Genomic DNA, 21832 nt, shown 5'->3' with positions numbered 1-21832 from the left:
TCATCTGTTGGTGGACATTAAGATTTTTCCCACGTCTTGGCTATTGTGAATAGTGCTGCAGTGACTATAGGAGTGCTAATATTTCTTTGTATTTAGAATATTCTTATACTGTTTCACATCCTTGATGTTAATTTAGTCAATATTTCTCTCCTGTTAATGAGGTTTAAGGGAGACACTAGTTTTTTATACATATAAATATATGATTACTTTATACTTATAAATATGGCTACCGGACTCATGAGACTAAAGGTACCTTGAGAGATTGCTAGTCCTAGTCCACTGCCCTCCTCTTAGGTCAGTTTATATCTAAAAATCCCTGCAGAATGATTATTTTTTTTTTTTCCTCAAAAAATATATTTTTTGGCCAGAAATTTCTTCCTAAATCTTCTGTTGCATAAATCGGTGTTGTCTTCTCCTGGACATAATTGCTTTCATTCCCCTCCAGATCCCATCTCTAGGAATGAACTTGAAGTCTATTCTCCCCTTCTTTGCCTTTTTTCTTTTTCTCATTTATTCTTAGACATTAACAATAGTTAGTGCTCTCCAGATTTTCCTTTTATTTTCACTCACTCTTAAAAATGTCTGACATTATTATACAGAGACTTGACCCTCCATTCTAAAAGTGCCTGGCCCTTGCACAAGAGCGTATATGCTGCACTTGTCTGTCCTGCCTGGCTTGTATGGTGAAATCTGCATTTTCCTCAAAGAATTAACTGTGCACATGACCTCTGCAAGCATCGTCCTCTCTATCCCGTTCTCCAACTTAAGGAAATCAGTTAAGGTATTCTTGTCTTACAGCCCAAGTTGATAAATTTACTACTTCCATTTTGGATATTGCAAGAGGTACTGTGCCTGAAATTAAAATTTGTGGATTTCCATTTGGGAAAATATAATCTGACCATAAGAACTAGTTCCTTGAATGCAGTTACTAGTATATTCCACCGTGATAATATCATAATTCAAGCTGCCTGTCTTGAAAAATTCTAATGAAGTTTCAAGTCCTGCCAAATAAAATTAAGTGACTGTACTGCGCTAAAACACACACACACATCCCCCACTTAAAACCAGAAAGTAGTTTTATACAAACTCATTCTTCAAAAAATGAGACTTTAAGATATCTTGCTATTTCTATGAAAATCTCCCCGGTAAAAGTGTAGTTGGTGAAACTGGAACAGATATTTGCTTTTTCTTTCTTAAAATAATGGAATTTAGTCTTTGGGATTTTCTACTTCCAAGTTAGAGTATTATATAGTATACCTGAGGTAAGTAAACTGTTGGAGAATAGGAATTTAAAAACTGCTCTTAAACGGTAGACCTTATTTATTGCTTAATATATTAAAACTGCAATCAAACTTTGTATCGAAAGAATTATCACTGTGTGTGAGGTAGAACTATAAAGCAGTAAGAATGACTTATAAGCCATGTAGGAAAATTGGTTTCATTATACATATACACAAAGTAAGATGTTAGAATTCACATTGGACCCAAAGCGGGACATTGTTTTACTCCTGACATTCCATTTATATGATCATTGACCCTTTACAAATTATAATAGCACCATACTTCACCCTTCACTCACACCTCTTGCAAGCCCAAATGAAGCATTCTAAGTCTGGATATCAGTATATGCTTGCCAAGAAATTCCTCAGAGTTCAAATTTATTGTAGTCATTATTCCTCTATACTGAGGATTTTCCTAGCTCAAATTCTCAAATTCTGGAACTCCTTTAAAATGAACATTTCCTTCTAGCTCATCACTAGATAAGTGTTACAAAAGTTTGAATGAAAGAATACCTTAATTCCTAATGTCTAAAAAGGTGTGCCACTTATTTTAGGTCCCTAAATTTCAGAGGATTCTGCAGGCAATGTGAATGAAGATATTTTCTTGGTTTCCTGACTCTTGGTGAAGCAAGAGATTGCTGCTGTTATTTGTGCCATCCATATTTTCTGTTAAAAGAAAGATATATAGGGGGAGAGAGAGAGAGAGAATGTTAAACTGACAATTTCTCACATATTTGGGTTAATATTTCCCTTTGTATTTATTGACTGGCTGTTTAAAACTGAAAACTAATGAAACATTTGCATGTTTCCCATTTTCTATCTTACATCTATTTCATAAGTATCTCTAATCATATACAAAAATGCAAATGAATTAAATGAGCATGGTATGCAAGTTGGATAAACAGCCACGAGTAATCAAAGCATCAAATAATCAATGATGACTAATTAAGAAAATGAGCACCGAGATTATATATAAATAGTTTGAAAGCTGAATTTCTTGAATTTCCATTTTGTGTGGAAGTAGAAGTTCTTAACCAGTGGCATAATTTGAAAAACAGACTGAGGAAGGTGACCCAGCAAATTGAGTCCTTAGGAATAATGCAATATTGCATTTATTGTCTGGACACCTTGTAGCCATGATGAAAGCCTACCAGAGGAAAGACAAAAATGGAAACTTCTGAGATAGAGAAACCAGAGTCAGACAAGCAGCTGCTCTTCAACTCCATAGCTGCAAAAACAGCTATGTATTTTCAAAACTTGAAGAGCAGACTTGACATGGTTCATTATTGCACTATTAACTCAGTTAAGCTGGCGTCACATTATTTGTATACTGGGACTTTGGGGTTAATTGGAGCATCTGAAAAGTCAATCACGCAATGCAAAGCAGTTCTTCCCCATTTCCTGCAGAAACTGCAGAACTCAGAGGCAGCTCTAGAACTCCTGCCACGGGAGAAGGGGAGGTTGTGTCAACCCTGCGAGTGTGAGGAAACTGTCTCCTCCGAGCTTTCTGAGCATGATGTGGACTCGCTCTGCATATCCCTCCCCTCCTCCCAGCTTCTGCCCGTCCCAGAGCCCTGGGGGAAATACGGAACTTCCCATTCACTGTTACTTAAGAGGCTTGGGATGAGGTTTGTCCTCGTGTCAAGACTGAAGAAGCAAAACCTACAAAATTGAAATACATACTTTGATGTTTTCCGTTTGGGCTTGTAATAAGAATGCTGCTATACACTGTCGATATCTGTTTTCATGTTGTATAAGGAAAGCATTTCTCAGCCCAAAGACTAGAAAAAGATTACAAAGACAAAAAGCCAAATCATTTAATGTGGCATCCAACAGTTCCGCACTACAAGAACCTGGAGTTTTTGTTTGTTTTTTAACAAAGGTGGGAGTTTTATGTAGATTACAAAAAAATAATAATAATAAAAATCTGATTCCAAGACCAAGACTTCACTACTATGTCCAAATGGAGCCTACTTAAGTATGAAAACCCTTTATTCCTTAGCTATGACTTCTGGAGCTTGAGGAAATGTAATAACAGCTTAAGTAATGGAAAATGTGCTTCTCGGTTAGTAGACATTTGGTCCTGTCCGAAACGTCCATAAGATGTATTTGGTCCATGCCAAAATGTTCATCAGACATTTTGTCCATGCCAAAAGGTCCTTGATATCTGTCACCTTTGGTCATGTCCAAAACATCCATGGAGATATTTGGTCTATGCCAAAAGGTCCTTGACATTTGGTTCTGTCTAGAACATTCATCAGACATTTGGTCCAAGCCAAGAGATCTTTGATATTTGGTCCTGTCCAAAACATCCATGGACACATTGGGTCCATGCAAAGAGGTCCTTGATATTTGGTCCTGTCCAAAGCCATTTGGCCTGGAACAAATATGCTCATGGACATTTTGGACAGGACCAAATGTCAAGGACCTTTTGGCATAGACCAAATATCTAATGGACCAAATGTCTTACAGACGTCTTGGACAGAACCAAATGTCCTGTGAGGGGTCTCCTCCGTAAGGAATAAACTTAGCATATTAGGTGGATTTGGTATATGTAAAATATAGATAATAAAAATACGGAAAGAATGTAATTCTTACTTTTTTGACCCTCACCACTCCTTTTCAAAATATTTATTTTTGTATTTAAAGGGAAGTCACATCAAAACAAGAGTTATAAACAAATTAAGATGAGGCAAAAATACAAAACCACCTGAATGCTTCACAACAGGTCAAGAAAAGCCAAAAAATTGACTCAAGTAAAATCCTACATCCACCAAATTATGTGAAACATAAAACAAAAAGAAACGTTGGCATGGTTTGTGTGTTTGCAAAACAAACAATCTGTTCTGTCATTTCCTAGCTGGTCTCTGAAATCACAGGAGATACTGGGAGAGCAGATTCCTCTTTATATAGCAGGAGCTCTTAAAATGAAAGCTGCTTCCTTGAGTTATTAATACAACTCAGGGAATAAAATTCAGCAGCCCATATATTCTTTCCACAGTCGATTTATGTTTAGGAACAAATAAAAAAACCAAATCAGGGTTGTCTCCTGGTCACATCAGGTACTTCAGAGAGAAGGAGGAGAGCGCTGTCTTTTCTTGGCTGATCATTAAGCTGATGCTTGTCCACTGTTGTGATTTCTATTTGCTGAAGTTTGTGGGTTTAATTCAGACTCATCGAGGCAGGTTGGGCCTCATTTCAGAATCAAAGCGAACGCGAGACATTTATTTTCTTGACTGCAAGAACTGTTCCAGTATCACACATTAGAACAGTCTAAACCTCATATTTCCTAAATTCTATCACAACAAAGTCTAGTGAGGTCATGAAATTCTGTCCAGCTTCCCTAGGGTGAAAGAACTTAAACCTGTTAAAATGACTTTCTGGAAAAAAGATTTGGCTGTGTTTGTTTTACTCCTCGATTTTTCTCCTTCTAAATTCCCTGTAGCAAGTGAGGCTTTAAATAAAGACCAGGTGGTTGTTCTTTGGCTGGATTTTGGAATCCACTCTCCTCAAAAATTGTGAATGTAGTTCTCAGTATTTAAGGTATCCTTCATCTGTTTGGTTTGTAATGTGGGTACAAGGGGCTTTATAAGCAGAAGGACCTGGTATGGCTAGGCTTGTAAAATAAAATAAGGAAATAATAAATGGGCAGGAATAGCTATTTTTTCCACCTAATATAATAATTAAGCATAATTACTGTGTGCTGCGCACTGTGCTATGTTTTTTTCCTTTGTGTGTCATTTAAATCACACAGCAACTGTATAAGATAGGTCAGCTAATTCCTACTTACAAATGCAGAAACAGATTAAATTTTCCAAGGTCACACAGCTTGTAAATGATAGACCCAGGATTTGAAACTAGGTCTCTGTCACTGCAAAGGGCAATCTCTTTTTTCTTTGCCCCTTACACTCTCCCACTCTGCAGCTATTCTGTCTCATGCACTGTATCTGAATAGTCAAAATAACAGGCAAGAGGAATGAGAAAAATAGAAAAATAAAACAGAAACAAGAGATGGTAGTGACAAATCAGAAAATAAAAAATGGTGAAGTATAGTTTTTAAAAAGGTATTGTTTTTATTTAAAAAAAATAAAAGAAATAGAGAAGAAACAACACGCATCTCCCAAAGTAATCCAGTGATCTCAGATTGCCCTGAAGTCCAGTTCTTAAAGCTGGCAGCGCTGGGAGAGACAGCCCTCAGCCGAAGCTGCTTCCAGTCTTCCCCATGGGGCTCTGACAGCTTCCTCCCCTCAAGTCCGTTTATCGTGCCAGAATCTTCTAACTATGGCCACTGTAGTGAGAGAATACATTCCTGGCCTAGGATTCCCTCTGCTGTGACATTTTTCCCCATGAAAAAGTAAGCTAAACAAACAGACGAAAGGAAGTGATTTCTGTGTCTCACATGCTGAGTCTCTGCCTGTCTACACTGCTTTGCCATCCTGAGCAGAGAGGAGGCTCACACCCGGTGGTGTTGGGGGTGGGGGGTGCACTCACAGGCAAAGGTTTTGCTCCCCTGAGATGCCCCTTTTTAGGGTTGCTCTGGAAACGCTCTCTGGTTTATGCAGTCTTTGGCCTATATAGACCATGATTGGTCCCAGCTGAATCAGATGTAAGAGTCTTACCGCCTGCCCGGGTCACATTGCAGCGAGCCTTAGTGGAAGTAGAAAGAATAGACAAACGAGGCAGAGGCTCTGGCTCTGGAGCCTTCTGCTCTTGGGGAGAGCGTTTGCTTCCATTCACAAGTTAACATGTGTAAAACATTTAAACATACAACTTGGTTATTTAACATAACTGTGTCAGGGTTTGCTATGATCATTCGTTTGTGTATTCATTCACTCATTCACTGCTCTCTACAAGTTGGTCCTGTGCTAGTCATGGATGTTCTGGGCATGGCGGCTGGGGTGGGAATTGAGGGGAATGGATAGTGCTCCTCGCTTAGGACAGGAAGGCAGTCCCCTCCCGCCTGGCTTCAGCCGGTCTCCTCCGATCCTATACCCAAGGCAGAATGAGTGTCTGCTTCCTCCTGGACACTGCCGCCATCTACCCGGCACTCGAGACAGAAATGTCCTTCAGGTCCCTGGAGTCCCAGGGCTGTCATGACAGAGGATTTAGTGATCTTTCATTGTTCTGAGAGCTCCCCGAGAACAAAGGCTGTTTCTTGTTCATCTTTGGAACATCAGGACACCCACAGAGTGCCTAGTTCTCAAGAAACTCAGGAGATGCTTGAAAAATGAAAAAAATAATATATATTTCTGACCTATACGCATGATGTATATGTACATATATATTTATGTTTTTATTTATGGCATAATTCTTTCTATAGAGCTCTAGTAATAAAACATCTTAGGCTTGCATGGCACGTCGTGGTGTACCAGTGCTTTAACAATAGTGACAGTATTAACAATAATTATATAATAGCAATATTAATAATAGCTACATTTATTGAGTGCTTTGCGGGCATTATTTCATTTACTTCTCATGACAACCTACTGAGGTAGGTATTATTATCCCTGTTTTATCAAAAGGAATCTATGGCTTGGAAACCTTAAGTGCCTTCCTGTGGTCACCTAGCTAGCAAGCGGCAGAGCTGGGTCATCTATGCATTGGAAACTAAGTCCAACACTTTCCAGAACTAGTTCATAGAGTGAGTGATGCGTAGCCACATAGGAACTCAAATTGTCTTTTATGAAGACAAATTGGAGTCATTTCCTCTTACCAAAAATGCCAATATAAAACTCTGTGATAGCAGACAGATATGCTGAGTGAAGAAAATAGACACATACCTGACACGTGGAGTGGATCGATACTTTTGACTACCAGTCTATCTAGTGGAATGGGCTGGTCGAGCACCGTGCACGAACCACCCTCTTTTATTACTGTTTGCAGCTCAGGAGTAAGTGAAGGACACATTAGACCAGCGTCTGAGCCTCCGAGTTTCTGAAATTAAAGAGAAAAATAATGTAATAAACAGGAAACAAGTATTGGTGCACATACCTAAAGTGCATCCTTAAGCAAATTGATTTTTGGAAACAGTTGCTTGAAATCCAGCTTACTACTCTTTCTGGATCTTGAAAAGCATTTCCCTAAAGTACATAGTGATTCAAAGCATAGTGTTTCTGATCCCCAAGTTTAATTACCTGAATCAACAATGGGTGCCATCTATACTTGGGAGACATTTTAATCACCGTCATGTCAATGAGAAGCTCTTCATTTCCAGTACCTCTTTAATGAGGGATCTCTATAGTACTGAGTGAGATGAATGAGAAAGGGGAGCCTCATTTTGACTGTCTCTGTCCATCATATCCAATACTAAACTCTAAATAGTTTCCGTGCTCTATAATTTGTAAATAATTGAAATTGTTTTGAATATATGATAAATTTTTTTAAAAGGGTGTAAAAGACTGATTTGCATGAGATATATTGTGCATTAAATAGGAAAGAGGAATTTAAAACAGATTCCTTGTTTTGGAATCAAGTTGTGAAGCATGAAACCAGAATATTACCTTATAATACAGTCACTGTGGGCTGCCATTAATTCATGTGCTCAGATTTGTGCCATTTAAAGTGAAGGTAGGCTGTGCTTAGCGGCAAGGTTTTTAAAGGGGATAGAGATGTTTCAAAGCTTGACACATTCAGACATGCTAGTTTGGGTAGCTTAAAATAGGAGACCATCCTAGTTTCAAAACTGCACTCTTAATATTCTCCAACACCCATTCCCTCCCCAGCCACCCATCAACTGTTCATAGATTGATTAATGGATGTCTATTTCATTGCTTAAAGATCCTTAAATTATTTAGCCAACATGTCATCTAGAAGCTTAGGTTATTGAAAGATAGATCTACTCTCATGATCTTACATCTGCCTAAGTCTAGTCATTTGGTAAAGAAGTGAGCGGAATGAAGCAACATTAGATATCTCTGATGGCTTAAGACATATATGCAGTTCCTCCTCTCACTGCCAAGGACACGTTTCTGAGAGCCTTAGAATAGGCCCCCTTCCTGATAACTGCTGGCATAGCTGATTCAGGGAACAGACCGTGAAATGGGAGATTAGATAGAAAGCCTTTAGTGAAACTTGAGACCCATGGCTTAATGGCTAGACACAACAACAATAATTAATAACATTATAACAATAACAATAACCATAAACAATATGGGGGAAAATCCCTGTTCTTGGAAGAGATTTTGTGGCTCTAGCTCCCAGGTGACTTATTTTGTCTGCCATGCCAGCAATACGTTAGAATGAGTGGTGGTTATCACCTCGGCACATGGCAGCAGACAGTTTAGAGAGGCCCCCTGCCCCCGACAGCTGTTGTGGCGGTGGACAATTTGGACGAGGAAAGGGCTGATATGGACAAAAGTATTTTGGTCTCATTTTCTTAGGCAGGTCGGGCATAAAGTCCTCTGGCTTCTGGGACTTACCTCAAAAGTATACAGACTAAGTCATTCTAAAAATGCACACTTCCTTTGACATCCTTAAGAAATGTAACGTGCTTTTGTTACTATTTTTTAGTTCAAAGCTATACAACTAAAAAAAGCCAATATTTTGTAATGCCTCCCATTTTTAGAGGGTAGAATCCAATTTGACATATAAGAATCATTTATATTTTTAAAAACACAAGTTATTTAGAACTATTTCTCAGCTTATTAGGCAGATTTCTTTAGAAATAGCCACACTTTACCTTTTTGTTGCGCTTAGTTTTTGTAACTAAGAGGAAATCATCGAAGAGAAACAGATAAACATCTAGGAATCTTGTGCTTTCTGAGGAGAGAAAGAAGGTGAAATTGGGGCGGAAAATTGTAAACAAAGTTTTTGTTCGTTTGTTTAATCTAAGAAGCCCGTAGAAAACAAAACAGAGCAGGTAATCAGAGCACAGCCGGCTTGCAGCTCAGGACGCCCAGTCACGTGGCTCAGAAAACCGCATTCCTGTTGAACTGATTTCTCCCTAAAGCAGAAATCTGATGGGTGCCCACGCTTCCAACTTTAGAGACATTGTATTTGTGATGCATTTCATGTGTCTCTAAGATAACCCGGATGATATCTGTTATGGTTTCAACCTAACCTGGGACATGTCTATCAACAGCATTTGTGCCTCTTGTCTCATCTGGGTGGTCGTTGGCAGAGGTGTACCTTACCAGGAAAAACACATTCTGTCGTCGTTGTGGACTGAATTGTGCTCCCCGACCCCCCTGGCCCATTCATACATTGAAGCCCTAACCTGCCCGGCACCCACAGTGTGGCTGGATTCGGAATAAGGAAGTAAGTAAGATTAAATGAAGGCATAAGGGTGGAGGCCTGATCCCATAGGATTAGTGTCACCCTAAGGGGTTACACCAGAGAGCTCTTTCTCTCTCTGTCACGTGTGGACACTGAGAAGGAGGCCATCTGCCAGCCAAAAGAGAGCTCTCACCGGAAACCGAATAGGCCAGCAACTTGATCTGGGACCTCCAGCCTCCAGAACTGGGAGAAATGTCTGCTGTTTAAGCCACTCAGTAAATATTTTTTATTATTCTGTGTATTTTTATTTATATTATTCTAGAAGTTCTTTCTCATATACTTTAATCTCTGGAAATGAGATAACTAAGGTTAATATAATAGATAAAATATTTAGGATTCATTTCTATTCTCTCCCCTTTAAGTTTAGAGGAAAGATTCTATATTTACATAGAAGAGAAATTAGATATTTTATTCAATCTTGAATCATCCTTGAATATTTTTTAAGAATTGTATTCCATCACTACTAGAAACTTTCCTTTTTGCAAATCAGGCTGCAGCAAAGACTGCAGGTTGTCTCTCAAAAACCATTTACCCTTTCTTTTGTGGTAATGGAATTTCCAGGTGGTAGTGGGTACATATCCACTGTGAATAAATACTACATCTCCCAGCTTCCCTTGTAGCTAAATATGACCAGGTGACCACATTCTGACCAATGGAACATGAGCAGAAGCGTGCAAGTTCTGAGTCATATCCTTAGACAACAGGACAATGCTCTCCTGTCCCCCTGGCCCTTCCCACTGGCTGGAATATAGACACACTGGTGACTCATCTTGGGCCACACAAAAGAAAGCAGTACCCCAGGGATGGCAGAGCACAAGAACAGAAGGAACCTGGATCCCTAATCATTTTGTGGAGTAGAGCTGTCATATAGTTCAGGGTTTTACACGAGAGAGAAAGAAACTTCTGTCTTTCTAAGCAATTGTTATCTGTCTCTGTCTCCAATGGCTGAATCAATAACCTAACTAATACAGAGGACTAGGAATGGGACACTGGGGCAGCCCTAGACCTTCAAGAACTGTTAAACATTGTTTTCTTCACCCTCTGCCACTCACACGTGAATTAGGTTGATGATCATTGTCAAAATGAAATAGTTTTGTTTTCTCCCTCTAATTTCAAGCCTTAACAAACAGGTAGTGAGCATTTTCTGTGCCTAGACTTTATTCTAGGAGATGGTGATTATTTTAGCTACCGTTTATGGAGGCCCTTGTGTTCCTCCAAGCAGTCACCAAACACTGAGCGCCTGCTGTACATCGGTGATTAAGACAGAAGCTCTCCCCTCAGGGAGCTTTGATTCTAGTGAGAGCAGACACATATTAAGCACGTAAACAAGAGTTAAAATAAGATAAATTCAGGAATTGACAGTGTTTAAAAGCAGATGCAGTAATACGAAAGAGGATGACTAAGGAGGAGATTATAAGCATAAAGTCAGAGTGTTCATATTCATTATCCCAGGATTTTTAAGCTATTGCAGCCCAGTGAAAAAACTAACCAAATGATTTCATTAGACTTAACTAATGAACACCGTGAGTCTGAAATTCTGCGTAGCTAAGTGCTACACAATCAGAACTGAGACTTAGAAATGTTTGCAGTTCAGTCTCGACTGGTTGTTTGTTTTTCTCATGGAGTCTGGACTGTGGGGTTTTCGTTGCACTGTTAGAGAACGGAGCAGCATCACTGACTTATTTCAGTTCTGCAGCAGCTTGAACAATGTGTTCTTTAGGTGTTAGCTGTTGGACCAGCATATCTGTCTGCACCTTACTCGTTTTTCTATTTAGAAACACCAATGTGTGGGGAGCAATACATTTGTGAAGGGTGTGCTGGCATGAATTCCAAAGGGAAGTTGGTTATGCTCCAAAAGTTATGAAAACTTGTACCTTCTGGGAATAAGAAAATACACTTATTTGGTTACAATAGTACTGTTTTTAAAGCGGGAAGAAATTTTGGGACAATATTTTAGGTATCATCAGTCATTGTTATCATCATCATCATCATTATCACCATCAACAATATTTACAGAAGAGACTAAGGAAATTTACACAACTTTCCCAAAGCCCACAATTGGTGCTACATCCCTTGATTCTTGGTGCACTGCTTTTTCCATTCAAAATGGTGTCCTGTTTCTTCTAACGCTATTCCCAACCCCCACCACATCTCTGCCAACTCTGAGTCAAAGTCCCAGTGACTTTAAACTTGATTTGCTACTACTGTATGGTGCCTCCTCTCTGATAGAATTTGACTAATGGCATATGCCATCAAACTAGTGCCTGGTATTAGTGACATTTACATAGGTCATTCCCATTCTACCACATTTGACTCTACAAGAAACTTTTTCTGAAGAGTTGTGTCAATCTGCAGAGTCCTTCTTAGGCCAGTCTCTCTCCTATGCTTCCGTGACCAGCACCCCAATCCACGTGAAATGTGAATGTACAACTGATGTGGCTTTTCACTGAGAGTGGTTATGGTCATATTTATCCAGCTTCCATGTGGCTTCCACATGCCCACACCTGAACCCTAAAATTGGCTCCCTGAGCCCCTTCCTCCTCCACCCTCAGTGTTATCAACCAAGATTTCAGGCACATAGATGAACACTGGAAGGCATCGTCGACTCATTTCCTCTTCATCCATTTTATCAATCATAAAGTCCTCCTGTTTTTGCCTTTGAAATATCTCTCACGTTTATCCTTTTCTATTCATGTCCATTTCTGAGATTTTAGAATAGGCCAGTGCATCTCACAGTGTTGGGAAGTTGGTAGATAGAGGGAAGAGATAAATCAAAATCTCTAATAAATCTAGGTGGAGGCCAATTTGGGGGGAAAGGTGTATGTTTGAACACAGAGCTGTGTTTTGCTTTGTTACTTTCATTTGGTTTTGTCACAATAGGTAATGATTTTTGAAATTGTAAACAACATCAAAGAAAATTTAAAATTGTTGTCTTCAAATGGAATTGGGAGGTGGTTGGTCTACAGGTTAAGAATGGTTGAGAAACTCAGGCCCAAGCTCTTCTCACCTCACTCTGCTTCTCCACGAAGCTTCCAGGCTGGTCTCCCGGCTTTGGTCTCCTCCTCTACACCATTTTGTGCATTGCTTCTGATAACCTTTCAGCACCCTTTTAAGCCTATCAAGTCCCTGCCCAAGAACTCAAAGACTTCTTGTTGCCAGCAATTTTCTGGTTGGGTCCCTCTGTTTGGCTTCCAAGGCACTTGCTGTGATTCTGGAAGCCTACTAGGCTGAGGCAGCCTGGCTTGAGTCTGGACCCTGCTTGTTTACCTGCCAGGTGACCTTGAGCATGATACAGAACCTCCTTGAGGCTCACATTCCTCACCTGTAAGATGGGATTAAATGTAACTTCTCTGCATAACTCGCTGGAAGGAGAAAATGCATAAAAAAGCCCTTTGATGTAAAACGCTGGGCATGTCTATCTTCTCTAGATGGCAGTTGCCAGGTGGGGGTTATATCCCAACCTGACATCTAATACTCTACCTAAAATACAGCAGATTCTCCACAGATGTGTATTGAATAAAGAATCATTGCCCGGCACTCCCCACCGGATCTCACACTACCATAAATAGGCCACCTCACAGCCCATCAGGGCTTCGTACACAGCAGGTGTCCAATCAGGGTGTTGTGCAGAAATGAATAAATGAATGAATGCAAATCTTGTATCAGTCAGGCAGCTCTTTCTGATCATCATCATATTTATGGAGCACAGACTCTGCGCCAACCATTCTTTCAAGCGCTTGCACATCCATTACCTCATTTAATCTTCACAACAAAGGGGGGAAACTGCAGCATGGGGAGATTGCTGTGACTGGCCCAAGGTTACACAGGCAGAGGAGGCTGAGTCAGGAAGTGAGCCTGGCAGTCAGCCTACGGGGCTTGCCCTCCTAACCATGCTGTTAGAGGCTATTCTGTCAGGTGGCTTCTGCTTCGAGCCTTTTCTCCTGCTGTGCTCCTTATCTGGGATGCCCTGCCTCCTGTCCTTCCACTGACCTCCATCCTTTCTCTCCCCGCAAGCCCACCTCCCGGGCACTCCAGTTTCACAGATCCTCTTTTCTGAACTTATCCTGCAGGTCTGCTCATTTTGGCGGAGCTTCTCCATCAGAGGGAAAGGATTAAACAAAATAATTGTTTTATATCCTCCAACAGTACCTACCTACCACAATGTGTGTTACATAATAGGTTCTCAATAACACTGATAGGATAATTGCCCAGCTCACTGGAGGAGTAAAATGATGATAACAGCTGACATTGAGTGTTTACCATATTCCAGACCTTGAGCCAAGCTCTTCCTATGTGTTATTTCATTTTAACAACAATCTTTTTTTCATAGTTTTTTTTTTTTTTCTCCCCGAAGCCCCAGTACATAGTTGTGTATCCTAGTTGTAAGTCCTTCTAGTTCTTCTGTGAGGAATGCTGCCACAGCATGGCTTGACAGGTGATGTGCAGGTCTGCACCCAGGATCCGAACCTGCGAACCCCAGGCCACCAAAGCAGAGTGCACAAACTTAACCCCTACGCCACCACGCTGGCCCCATTGACAATAATCTTATGAGATAGATACACTTAGCCCATTTTATAGAGAGAAAACGGAGGGCACATAGCTAGCTACGTTGCGAAGTCGTTGATCAAGCTGGAGTCTGTGTGACTCCGCAGGATGCTCTCTCATTCACATTTTGCATCGCCTTGGCCACAGGCAAATACCGTTCCTCCCACCCTTCAATTAGCAACAGTTGGACAAGTTATCAGGTAGCAAAGATCTTAGGGTTTTGAAGGAAACAGTTATTTACCTGCAAGAGTTAATTTTCCTTCATAGAGAAGGTGTCTGTTGGTTGGTGACAAGATGTTTTCTGCCATGTGTTCTTTAAAAATGTGTCTCAGGCACTTGCAAAACAAAAGAGAAGATCAAAGAGATATTGTTAGTGATTGGAAGAGAACATGTTCAAGAAACTGGGGCAGTGAACGGGGTCTAGAAAGTTCATGACATTTGGAAATGCCAGTAGATGGACATGGGGATGGGAAAGAATGGCAAAACCTCTCAGAAGAGCCACCCCAAGAATTGCATGATGACATCAGCCTCCCACATACAATGCCACGTGGATAAAGGCTTCACTTCTTGCTCATAAAACTAGATTTAGTACTCAAATGGGCAGCTGGAGACTTTGTAAAGCTAGTGTATTTCCACCTGAATGCCAGACTTCTGGAAAGGGACATAAGTCCTAACTGATCCTTTTTTTTTTTTTTTTACCTCTGGAATGAAAAACCTTTTATCTCTATCCCAAAGTGGAGGCCACACTATAATCTCCTGGAGATGTCTACATTTTTGGAAATTGTCAAGCCACTTCACTTTTCCTTCAAGATCCCCTGGAAGACAAGACAGATCCAATGTATTTTTTAAATGCATGTGACATTACAGCATAGATTTTAACCAAGATCCACAGAAATAATGTAGAGACACTGACAGCCCCGGAGCTAAACTCTATCTTAGGTTTATTTAACATATTGCTTGCTGTTTAAATGTCTTAGAAAAACTCACTAATTTGCAGTCAGCCTCTTGAGAGAAAAATGAAGCTTAACTAATTTAATTCAGTAAGTTGGAAATGTGTTGTGTGTTTTTATTTCAATACTACTAATAAAACTCTTGGTAGCTTTCTCTTATGCTCTACACCACACAGCCTATAACTAGAGAAAGAAAAAAAATCATACAGACAAAGACAAACAAGTCTTTTTGTCCTAATCACAAAACATACATTCACTCATGATAAGGATGATTATTTCCTTTTGGTAAGAACTCATTTTCTCTTCTGAAGGTTTGTATTAATTTTCCAACATTTTCTAATTACCTTACTATGGAGGTTTTGAAATGATTTTTGGAAGCACGGAGGGCAAGTCATAGACCCAGAGAATCACAGGGTGGGTGGAATCCTTGAGAATCCATCATCTTTAAGCTCATAGACTTAGAGGAAGGCCACAGGGATCTCGTCTCTCAACAATACGGATCCATATTCTTGGGAGATTTCTCCAGAAGAGATGATATCTTCCTCACAAACTTATCAAAATGAGTATTAACCTTCAAAATTACTTTAAAAGTTTTTAAAAGTTTGTCTTTAATTGAATTTGTTCTTATTCACTTGATAAGCTGAATTCTAATTCCTTGAGTCATTTTAGAATTTGAATGAAAAAATGTAGAAAGAGAAAAATTTGAGTTATTCCCTTTTGATGCTTCCCAGGAAATCTTGGTTTATTGGCATATACCTGGACTTTTTATTTGAATTTAATTATACAGAGTTCCACAAATAAATTTAAGTCATCACAAGGCTTGCTTAGTTCCTATTCTCAAATTTCAGTTCTAAAGATTGGCCCTGGATTTCAGTGACTAATAAAATGATGAATGGTAATTGATCCTCCAGAAAGACTTCCCATGGTGTTGCCTCCCATTTGCTTTGTGTGTGAGTTCAGTACGGGTGTTAAAAACAAAATGCCTTCAATCATCTGGGAAGTGGAAATTTTCCTGCCTGAACTCACTTCTGAAAGCCTTCGAGACAGAGCATGTCCTGCGTAAACTTGGCCAGGGAGGGTTGGCCAGGATGTGACTGGAGCCCATTGTTTGGTGTGTGTTTGGTTTACAATGCAGTCAAACTCAAATCCGTGTTTCCGAAAGCCATGACCTCAAGTCAATGGAATTACCTTCTAGGATGGAAGCCTGCATGGTTCCCAGGAGCCGCAGGGCCCCCAACTCTTTGATTAAACTTACAGTGGAGCTCTGGGTCACTCATCTCAGGGACTTACGGATTGACTTTTCCACCTTTTCCTTGATGGAGTAGATCATGATTTTCTCAGTAGAGTCGGTAGTCCTTTTCCAGATATTCTTCAGCAACAGGGGGTATCGAGTCAGCCTGTGTAGTGGAGCCACTAGTAGCTCAGGCAGGTGAAGCCGTCTGCACTGTTCATTTTGCTCACACCACTGGGGAAGGCAAAAGCAGACATATCAGACTATCACTTCTATCCAGGCATTAAGAAGCCTGGACACGAGGAACTTTTAGAGATTTTACTTAGTAATGACATGATGCACCTGTGAGCTTCCTAGGGAAATTAAAAGCCATGAACTAGACTTTGATTTTGAAAAATTCTGTATTAAACTGTCTTTAGCAAGCATCTATCTACCAGTGCCAAATTCAGGGTCTGAAATTGGCTTCTTAGATGTGGTTAAGAAGTATTATTGAATATTACTGACTACATTGTTACTTTGCAATTAAAGAAATGAAAGAGTCCTTCTTCAGATGTCTTGCCTTGTCAATAAAGGTGATGAAGGCGGCAGTCATCAGCATTACCTACAACACCACCACTCAACCCTCCTGAATGGGGAAATTTATCAGGATTTGGATGTACAGGAAAAGTTCGAAATTTGTTAAACTTCTTCAAGAATGCATGTTCCATCAGTGGCAGTGATAAGATGTATTAGTATACGTGTTCCAGCCTTGTCTGTCCTTCTCACATAAGAGCTTGGTTTTGCCCACTGGCTTCTCCCTTCTCCCTGGTCCTCAGGGGAGATTCCTGGTTTCACCAGCTCTATTAATATCCTTGTTGTGATGCACAGTTAGGAGAATTGAGAATCCAAACTCGGGGGATAGAAGGGAAAAGGAAAGGTTTTTGCTTGCTGGGTCAGTTCCTTGACCCTCCTTTGTTGAAAGGAATCAGGGTAAGGAGGAGAAAATGAAAATAGAAGTTGAAGAGCTAAAGTGATCTACATGACATAGAGCAGAGAGGAAAGAGGACAGAGACAAAGACACAGGCAATTTTCAATAGGGACAGTTTGGAGAAAGAAGCAGTCACAGGGTATGCAAGTACTGGGGAAGACAGGGAGAGGAATTTTAGCAAGTGTTGCCCAAGGGTGATACATTAGATTTCCATAAATGGTATTTGAGAAACACAAGTAAACATGAGAACAGCGTCTACGTTTGTTTCGTCTGCTGGACTGTTTCTTGAATGCAACACCGTCTTGAACCTGAGAGGCCCCGCTTTTGTGCAGGTGACACATGATGCCTGGAGCCAGGTCTCTGGCTACTATGCACATAGGTACGTCAAGTAGTCTTATTAGGGAGTGTGTTCTCTTCCTCTTCTCTTCTGCTACCTACTAGCCCCACATTGGTCCTGCGTTCAGCTGTAATGGGCCCGGCCTTACACTAAATATTCTTCTCCCTGTAGGCTATCGCCTCTTTTTCCTCTTCCATGTGCAGTCCAAGCCCAGGTTAACTCCTTTGCCTCATGACCCAGACTCCTCAGGGCCAGCCTCAGGAAGGCCAAGGTACACTTCAGAAGGCTCCCTTTGCTTCCCCAAAGATAATGTCATACGTCTTTTATGCTCAGGTGTCAGCCCTTGCATTTCCGAGAGCTAGGTATGACTGGCTCAAATTCCACCAAGTTAGATATTTACAAACTCACGGAATCTCATTGAGATTTCAATGGTTTCCTCTGGCCCCTGGGCTTGCACACACACTGTTTCTTCCCTGAACAACATGGGCCAAATGCCAAACTTAGCCCTCTGGTTGGTTTCCGATGTTGGTTTCCACCGTAAACTCACTCATGCTAAATGTTTTATGAGTGCATGTATTTATTTTACTGAAGATTTTGGGTTGTGGGGAGGGGTCAAATATACAGCCCCTCCCCCATTTTGCTGGCTCCATTCTTTTCTTTGGAAAAAGAGAGTTCTTTCTCCGGCTTTTCCCTCCCTCCAACTTTCCCCTCTTTCTCTCCCTGCCTCATGCTTAGCAATTTGTGCTTATCTTTCATAGCTTGACCTCATCCCTGACAGTCTCACTCTCCCACACTAGGAACTTTGTTAAAGTACTTCTTTTAAAAACATCCAGGGCTCTTCCTCACGTGAATTCTGCTAGATACTGTCTTTTCCATTTCCCCACATACAGATGGGAGGTCATCAGAGTGAACACAGGAGTGCATGGTGGATGAAGCTTTAAGAGCCAGGCTTCAAGGCTTGCTGAGGAACCACCTTCGCTTCTCTGTACCTCAGATTCCTCTCCTGTAAAATGGTGTAAGGTACTAGATCACCTCTGAGTTCCCATCCAGCTCAAAATGTCTGTGATTCTCACTGGGGTTGGAAGGGACAGAGAAGGAAGTAGAGACTGGAGATGTGGAAACGCTGAGAGTGGTAGAGTGGAAAGAAGAGGAGTGGAAAGGCCTTAGACTGTGGCCTTACGGGCTGATTTCCACGTTGACTCATTGGCAACAGCATTCCATTTGGGTTGGCTGAGAGGTCCAGTAACTGATTTCTTAGCAGCAGCTGGGGATTTCCTCAAAACACACAGGCCTGGGCCCCTGCCCCAAATTTCCATGCCGTAGGAACAGCTCTGGCTGCCAGCATCCAGTGGTATTCAGGGCAAATGTGAAAACACTCAATCTGGCCCAGATCTCAGTCAGGCAAGAAGCATCAGTGGTAAATAGTTTAGACAAAGATCCAGGCAGGAGTATTGGAAACTTTTAGTGTTTTGGGAAGCCTCAAAAGAGAGAAAAAAAGTATTTGACGATTCTAAAAGTAGCTATAAGTTTTTCTTTCATCTCTATATTGGCTTTATTTTTCAGATCCGTTAGGGAAGAAAAGAACATCTCTGGCAAGAGAGATTGGACATAAAAGGCCTTTTCATGGATGAGTCTAGATCAATGGAGGCTGCTTTGGTTTTATAACAAATATCCAATGTGATTAGGGGAACAGTGAACGGAATTAAGGGGCCCAAATAAAAATGTTCTCCTCTTAAATCTGTCTTGGTGGGATGCAACATTGGGCTGGGGCAACCGGCATTCTTGGAATCTTGGAAAATTTATGTAAGCTCTCTAAACCTCATCTTTGAAATGCAAATAACAGGAGTAGCCACCTCATCAGGTTGGTGAGAGGTTTTAATGAGATAATCCACACAAAGTGCATAGAACAGTGCCTGGCAGGTCTCGAACTCTCAGTCCATGGTAGGTCAAGTTCCTAGCGATTGTTAATTGAACCACACTAAAATCGTTGGTACTAAGTTTGCAGTCTCTTTCTCTGCATCATTTTAACTGTCTCTGAAAGAGTGGGGAGAATTCTCCTGCTGTCAGTGTGCACCAAGATGATGTAGAGACACTCATAACGCCCAGCTCCCCATGGCGTGGAGGTCTATGAGTGCCAGCGCATTCATAGCCCAGTTCCAGGCAGCCCATAAAATCACACAGATTTAAGTTCCCCAAGAACACTGTTTATATCAGAGCATAGTAGGAGAATGAATGTCAGCTGCAGACAGGTCTGAATTCAAACCCTGCCTCCGCCCCAGAGCAACTGTATCTTTTGGCAAGTTGCCTAATTTGTTGAAGCTCCTGAAAAATGGAGATACTATAAAATCCTACAGGGTTATTGTGAAGACAAAGAGATCATAGATGACCAGCATGCAGCACAGTGCCTGGCCGTAGCAAGGCTCAAGAACCAGTCACCTTATTATTATTACTATATTATTACTTATTATATAAGTATTGTATGTTATAATAATAATCTGTGATGATGCTCTTATTCTCTCCGATGACGCTGTGGAAGGCAGATTCACCTCTCCCTGATCCTTCACCTTTGTTTCATCATGTCAACATTTCCCTGGTAAAGGAAAATAGCCCTGACGAGTTAGAAATAGTTCTGGTGTAAAGGGCATTGAATTTTTTTGCCTGAAGATCTTCATCCAGGTCCTTTTTTGCCACTTATTGGCCATGTGACCTTGCAAAAGTCACATAACCTCTCTGAGCCTCAGGGACACCTGGGGACAATGTAATCAACTTCACAGGTTTGTGGTAAAGATTAAAAGAGATGTTTGAAAGTGACTGGTAAAGCAGTATGTATTATAAAAGTATCACGTGTTATCGTTAAGACATGGCATCCTCTACTTCTTTTCCCTAAATATCTTTAGATCCTATATATATTTTATGTAGAAATGTAAACCACTCTCCTATGTCACAGTGGATACGGGATTTTCCAGCATTCTTTTAAAATGGTGGCTGAGCCTTGTTAAATTCATCTCTGTCATAGGTTGGAAGGGAGAGAAATGGACCCGGATTCTCCTCACTTTGGGGTCTTGCCTAGGAGTCTAATCCATCAGTTTCTAGGAAAAACTTTCGCAACAGGATTATTTATACATTTGAAAATCTAAGGAGCTTTCAGGTTTCAGTTCGGATTGCAAAGAAAACACTGAAACACTGAAGCTACAAAAATAAGGTCAAGTCTCTTCCCCAAGACCGTTCCTCCTTTCTCAGCCACGCCACACCCGGGCTTCCTGGCGCATCCGGGCCACAGCAAGGGTGCACTGATTCACAGCCCAGGCCTTGGGAACCGCCGCAGACTTTCCTCCCACGCCCCTGAGGGGATGCTCTGGCAGAGGCTTCTTGCAGCTTCGGGAAGAGCCGATTTTCTGGAAGGGCTTGGACTATTTTTTCTGGATCATGGAAAAGGGCTCCGGCATAATACTGAAAAGGCACAGTTCAGACTAAGGCAATGTCAAAGGAGGGGTCAAATAGAGAAAATTGTTTCCCGGTTTGCTTCTTAGCAAAGGCTAAAGGTCTCTAGCAGAAACTCCTTGTTGTAATGCTTTGGGACCACAGCGCCATGTTGTACAGCTGCAGGGGTAAGATTTCCATTGTGCTCTCCGATGTACTCTAGGGGGCGCCATTCTTAAAGAATAGGATGCAACTAGTGCTCCAAGCTTTTGTGCAAAAGGATCTTGGGGCACCAAATCCTACAAGAGCCAAACTTCCAGTCACAAAGGCTCGGTTTTTCTGCTAGTCTTTCCCTTACAATGTTCCAGTTTCTTTCACAAACAAACCAATGAACAAATTAAAAAAAATTTAAGCCCTAGCCAAAACTTCAGAAGGGATATTAGATGATATAATGTTTCCAGGTGTGCGCCATTTAAAATTTCTCAGTGTGCAGTGGACGAAGTATTTATGAGGAAAGCAAATTTCTAGTTAAAATGTTTGGTTGATAATTTTTCTTCTTTCCCATTTCATTTGGGTATAATAATTCCCATTACCTGTTACACCCAGAGTCTCAGGAAAATAGAAAAGAAAAGAAAATGGTACTTTACTTTTAAATAAATTCCGAAGTCATCTCTCTGCCTCAGGCTCTCAAGATAAAAGACAGCGGCTGAGTAATTCAGGCAGTAGGTCTGGTGGCTCTGACAGACGCTCCCTCGGAAATACTGCAAGAGGAGAGGAGCCGAAGAATTAACGGAAGCAAGGAGACGGCTGACCGCTGACAGACTTTCT

At 40.9% G+C, this 21832-nt stretch overlaps 1 protein-coding gene across 3 annotated transcripts in view; it reads right to left on the bottom strand.

Moving 5' to 3' along the window:
- Positions 1 to 533: 533 nt before the first annotated feature.
- The window catches only part of PLEKHG7 (pleckstrin homology and RhoGEF domain containing G7), a 56251-nt gene continuing 34952 nt past the window's right edge, over positions 534 to 21832 (bottom strand). For 2 of the 3 annotated variants that reach the window (XM_008537529.2, XM_070599482.1), the window contains exons 10-17: positions 21652 to 21765; positions 16340 to 16514; positions 14799 to 14914; positions 14341 to 14434; positions 8959 to 9038; positions 7061 to 7214; positions 2964 to 3061; positions 534 to 1946 (exon numbers count right to left, since the gene is read on the bottom strand). In XM_008537529.2, coding sequence (XP_008535751.2) covers positions 1839 to 1946; positions 2964 to 3061; positions 7061 to 7214; positions 8959 to 9038; positions 14341 to 14434; positions 14799 to 14914; positions 16340 to 16514; positions 21652 to 21765 — 939 coding nt within the window. In that variant the 3' untranslated portion in view covers positions 534 to 1838. The remainder of the gene's footprint in view (positions 1947 to 2963; positions 3062 to 7060; positions 7215 to 8958; positions 9039 to 14340; positions 14435 to 14798; positions 14915 to 16339; positions 16515 to 21651; positions 21766 to 21832) is intronic. The other variant, XM_070599483.1, reaches the window with a different exon arrangement.

This window comes from Equus przewalskii, chromosome 29, assembly GCF_037783145.1.
Source record: "Equus przewalskii isolate Varuska chromosome 29, EquPr2, whole genome shotgun sequence".
Classification (NCBI taxonomy): Eukaryota; Metazoa; Chordata; class Mammalia; order Perissodactyla; family Equidae; genus Equus; species Equus przewalskii.
Note: the sequence above shows the minus strand (reverse complement) of the source record. Positions and strands in the feature narration are given on the sequence as shown.